The sequence below is a fragment of the Mobula birostris genome, chromosome 26 (genome assembly GCF_030028105.1).
Source record: "Mobula birostris isolate sMobBir1 chromosome 26, sMobBir1.hap1, whole genome shotgun sequence".
Classification (NCBI taxonomy): domain Eukaryota; kingdom Metazoa; phylum Chordata; class Chondrichthyes; order Myliobatiformes; family Myliobatidae; genus Mobula; species Mobula birostris.
Window position 1 is genome coordinate 47,390,276 of NC_092395.1, and position 5,029 is coordinate 47,395,304.

Below are 5,029 nucleotides of genomic sequence, written 5' to 3' on the forward strand. Positions count from 1 at the left end.
TGGTTGGTCCCAGGCAGCTGGTTGAGGAGGTCAGAGGAGATCGAATGGTGGAAAGAAGACTCCGTTAATTGAGCTCCAACGGTGTTGAATATACCGTCTAGGTAGTCTCCAGCCCCTTGGTATGAACATTGATTTCTCCAAGTTCCAGTAATTCCCTCCCCCTCCCTTCTCCTATCCCAGTTTCTCTCTGCCCCCTCCCCCAGCTGCCTACTACCTCCCTCATGGTTCCGCCTCCTTCTACTACCCATTGTGCTTTCCCCTATTCCTTCTTCACCTTTCCGGCCTATCACCTCCCTGCTTCCCCTCCCCCACCCCTTTATCTTTCCCCTTATTGGTTTTTCACCTGGAACCTACCAGCCTTCTCCTTCCCACCCTCCCCCCACCTTCTTTATAGGGCCTCTGCCCCTTCCCTCTTCAGTCCTGACGAAGGGTTCCGGCCCGAAACGTTGACTGACCATTTCCACGGATGCTGCCTGACCTGCTGAGTTTCTCCAGCATGTTGTGAGTGAACTTTGATAAATTTGGCACCTTTTACTTTCCTTTTATATTGTATCTATTAATTACATAGTTCCAGTAAGATCTATAAAGTGTAATCTGTAAATCGTACATTGTGTGCTGTCTGTTAGTTGACGGTGTGGGGTACACCACACGGCATCCACACAAACTTGATTACCCAGTTTGGCGGGGCCGAAGGCTGCTCCCCCTATACGAAAGTGAGCTGAGCGAGCCTGAGGCTTTCCAGGAGGCTACACTCAAATTATCAGAACATTGTCAATTTGGAGCTGGTCTATCGGAAGCATTGAGGGACAGGCTGGTGTGTGGAATGCACTGTGAAACCACACAGAAGAAGCTTCTGTGTGAAAGAGACCTTACATTTGAGAAAGCACTAAACATTGCAATATCAACGGAAACAGTGGCACAGGGTGCTTCCGAGATACAACAAAAAACTCTGGAATATACCACAAATAAAACATCACTGAATAGGAATGAAGAAAAGAAATGTACCATTGTGGGAACAGGTCACGTGACCTTGGTGACTGTTGGTTTAAAGACAAAGAATGCAGAAACTGTGGCAAACAGGGCCACACTGGCAGAGTATGCAAAGCTAGTCAACAGCAGAAAAAGGGCAAAATACAGAGAAACAAGAAACCTCAGAAAGGAAAATACAACAAGGTACACAAAATGAAAGAAGGCAGTTCTGATGAAAATGACTCCGATGAAAGTGAATTGTCTTGTCGGCAACTTCACAGCGTGAAAAAGACAGATGATTGAGGAGTAATATGGATCACTCCACAAGTGGCGGGAGTGAGACTGAAAATGGAGTTGGACACAGACTCAGCTTTAACAGCGATCTCTGTACACGACTACAAATGACTGTTTTCGCACATACCTCTGAAACGAACTAAGCTTCTACTAAAGACTTACACAGGACAGAAAGTGTGTCCCAAAGGTAAAATCAAAGTGACAGTGACCCACGGAGACAAAACACAGCAGCTGAACCTCTATGTACTGAAAAATGGAAGACCACCATTGCTAGGACGTGAATGGCTCAGGAAAATCCAGTTGGATTGGCACACCATCAAGGTACTAGATGTGTCAACAAAGGAGGGCAGCTCGGCGGGGAAGATGTCCGCAGCTCTCCTCTCACCCATTTTCGTCTATTACAACGACGTGGAGGAGCTAAACAGCATCGACGATGAGGACGAATGCAGTATCCGTGGCCGCGACTCGGACGAAGATACAGAGGATGAAAGTGAGACAGATATTGCCAATAAACAGGATGATGAAGACTACCTGGAACTAAAAGAGCAGATGTACCAGGAGAAATTGACATCTCTCAAAAGACAGCTACAGCAGTTACAGGAAGGCACTTTGCAAGAGTATCAGAAGAGGATGAAGAAACTAGATCAACAATACAAGGAAAGAATACAAAATGCAGAGCTTTTTCTGCAACTGAAGACAGAACAAGTGGAAAGGAATTATATTAAAGAGAAGAAAACAGCAGTGAAGGAATTTGAAGATAAAAAGATTGAGTTAGAAGAAAAGAAAATGATGATTGAGAATGAAAGGCAAACAATGGAACTCACAGGAGATTCTATGGAGGTAAAGTCAATAATAACTAGGAAACGGAGGAGGAGACCTAATGATCCTGTCCCAATTACCGACAAAAGACGAAAACCTTCACCTGCACAGTTAACTTACTTGTTAACAGATAAACAGATAATGGAAGATCTGCGAACACTCAATAAGCTTAAATCTCCAAAAAGACCAGCATCTCCATTCAAACAGAACAGCTTTCGCACAAGGTAAATCTCAAACCAATCATTTCCTCCACTGAGAATCATGCACTTAATCCTTTGGAGGAAAGCTTCTTTTGCACATACATATTTTGAATCCTCAGCCAATGTGTCTTGTTTTTCACAAAGAAGTTGGAAAACAGCATCAAAACAGAGGCGAATTCTGGCAACAAACTGTGAGGTTTCTATCGTTGTATTTTCACACTTGTGCTGAATGTGCACCTGAAGGAATTCTCCCTCCTGAGTCCGACAGATAGCACTGCAGGTAAACCTTAATACCAGCAAAACTGTACTTTAACAGCAGCTTAAGAACAATGGAACGAACAACAGGATTCCGATCAACTGCTTCATCAAATGGTGATCGATTACTGGTAAAGTACTGATCTTTCTGTGAGTCATTGGATTGCCCCAACTTTTGAATAACTAGCAGAGACAGCGATCACCAACCACTTCTTTGTTGGTGGCAAGTCATTTTTGAAGCAGACCATGGAAACCGAAGCTACGAAAAATGCATCCCACCTCTTGCAAAACATGACTGATTTTGCTACAGCTTCACTTATTTCTTCTGTTACCGCTGGTACATAATCAACACCTAGAGAAGTACGGCACAGTGGGCAGAGTCGTTGTCCTGATTCAAGCCACCGTTTTATACATTTTAAACAGTAAAAATGATTACATGGAAGCAGGATGGGATTGTTGAGTTCTCCTAAGCAAATTGTACATTCTTTCAGATCATACCTGAAGAACAGATATCCTGCACTATCTTTACAGTCCCTGAGGACCTGAACCACAGCTCGAAAGAGCCCTCAGGATCTCACATCAGAATTACTGTTCAAACTCTTTGCAAGTTGACTAGTGTAGAATGCAACCTTGTTCTCCATTTTATCATGTATTTCTTTAACTCCCAAAATGATGTGTTCCACAAAAAGTGACAGCATCTCCGTCTTCTCCTGAGCATCTTCCCAGCACTCCTGCTGAATCACCAGCACGAAGGTATGAAGCACGAATAGAAGATGGAAAATTATATTACGATAAGGGATGGCATCATAAAGGTCAGGCTATCTATTTGGAATCTAAGGTGAATACGGAGATTGGCTGTGTAATTAGCTCAGTTGGAACAAATGAGATATGGGTAAGGAAGACAAGTGAGAGCCCAAAGATGTGTATATATGTAGGACAACCTCACAGAGGAGTCTTCATTATACAGAGACAATCTGCTGCCTAGAACGCTTAGCAAGTTGGAGGAGCACATCTTCTTAACTCCCTATGCTCAGAGGTCAACTTTTCATGACTTTTATATGGAAACTTGTATTAAAACAAGCAAGTTTATTGACAGACGTTACCCGGACAAGCAGAGAAGACCCCCCAGAGACTTGAGTTATAAATGGGTCTTAGAGCAAAAGTTAAAAAAAGGCTTGTTATAATTTGATATTATTACATTACTTTGTTATAATTTGATATTATTAAGTTACTAAGTAAACAAATGGTAGGCATTTGTATGTTAAGGATAAACATATTTGTTTAGCATAGTGACCCAGTAAAAAAACCAGTTGATACACTATTAAAATAAAAGGGGAGGAGTGTACTGTATAGCCTACAGTATAATAAGGGACTACTTTATGTTTTAGTAACACGTCGTTGCATGCGCCATTAGGCACGTATTGAGCATGCGCTATTAGGCGCGTATTGATATGTACGTGTGTGCCGAGTTTGGTTTCTGCCAGTAAAGAACCATGAACCTTAGCTCTCATCTCCAGCGTTTTTATTAATAGCATTGTTGTGTAACCAGGCCACATACACAACAACTGGGATATTTTTTCCTGGAGTGTAGGGGGATGAGAGGTGGCCTTACAGAGGTTTATAAAATCATGAAGAGCATAGATAAGGCACAGTAGTTTTTTAACCAGGTTCAGGACTAAAGGATATCGATTTAAGGTGAGAGGAGAAAGATTTAAAAGTGATATAAGGAGCAACTTATCCACACAAAAGATAGGAATGAGCTGCCAGAACAAGTGTTAGAAGTAGGCACAATTACAATGTTTAAAAGATATTTAGACAGCTACACGATCAGGAAAAGTTTAGATGATTTGACTTAAGAACAGGCAAATTTCAGTTCACACAGAGATCTTGGTCACTGTGGACAGCTGGGCTGAAGGATCTATTTCTGCGCTGTACAATTCTGACTTGCAGCTTTATCCCCCATTACCAAGCACTGGCCAACACCATACTTTGTTACCAAGTGATGTTCTCTGTCCTTCAGGGTAGCTGGCTTTCTTCTCTGATCTCTCTTTACTCATTGTGTCTTTCACACTTGGAATGGTTTTGCTGTCCCATCCTAAAATCTATCCAGCCTGATCTATGGATGTTCTTGATATACCACACCAAACATCATAGAACAACACTGCAAATTAGGTCATTACACAAACCCTATAGTTTTAACACTGATTAGTTTAGGTACAGTATATTTTTATTAGTTAGTTTGACTAACAGCATGAGTTTTGATAAAAATAACTTCAGTATGTTTCCCCAGTCCCTTATTCCCCTTTCTTGTACCAGTTGAGATGGAAAGTTGGGCACAGCGTTCCCAGATAGAATTTAATCCTGACAAGTGTGAGATGTAAACACGAGGAAATCTGCAGATGCCAGAAATTCAAGCAACACACACAAAATGCTGGTGGAACGCAGCAGGCCAGGCAGCATCTCTAGGAAGAGGTACAGTCAACGTTTTGGGC

At 42.1% G+C, this 5,029-nt stretch overlaps 1 protein-coding gene across 2 annotated transcripts; it reads left to right on the forward strand.

Moving 5' to 3' along the window:
* The first annotated feature begins 1,626 nt into the window (after positions 1-1,626).
* On the forward strand, positions 1,627-3,522 carry LOC140188281 (sin3 histone deacetylase corepressor complex component SDS3-like). 2 transcript variants are annotated; one of them, XM_072244381.1, is made up of 2 exons: positions 1,627-2,300; positions 3,231-3,522. In XM_072244381.1, the coding sequence occupies exons 1-2, from the start codon at positions 1,627-1,629 to the stop codon at positions 3,520-3,522; spliced, it is 966 nt and encodes a 321-aa protein (XP_072100482.1). The 2 variants fall into 2 exon arrangements, with proteins under 2 accessions (XP_072100482.1, XP_072100483.1); XM_072244382.1 differs by having other exon boundaries at positions 1,627-2,267; positions 3,228-3,522.
* Positions 3,523-5,029: the final 1,507 nt, after the last annotated feature.

Excerpts from the sequence above, each read along its gene's own strand:
- LOC140188281 (XM_072244381.1), top strand. The coding sequence starts at position 1,627 with ATGTCCGCAGCTCTCCTCTCACCCATTTTCGTCTATTACAACGACGTG. Across the intron at positions 2,301-3,230 it reads TTCAAACAGAACAGCTTTCG|AGCATCTCCGTCTTCTCCTG; the intron begins CACAAGGTAAAT and ends ACAAAAAGTGAC.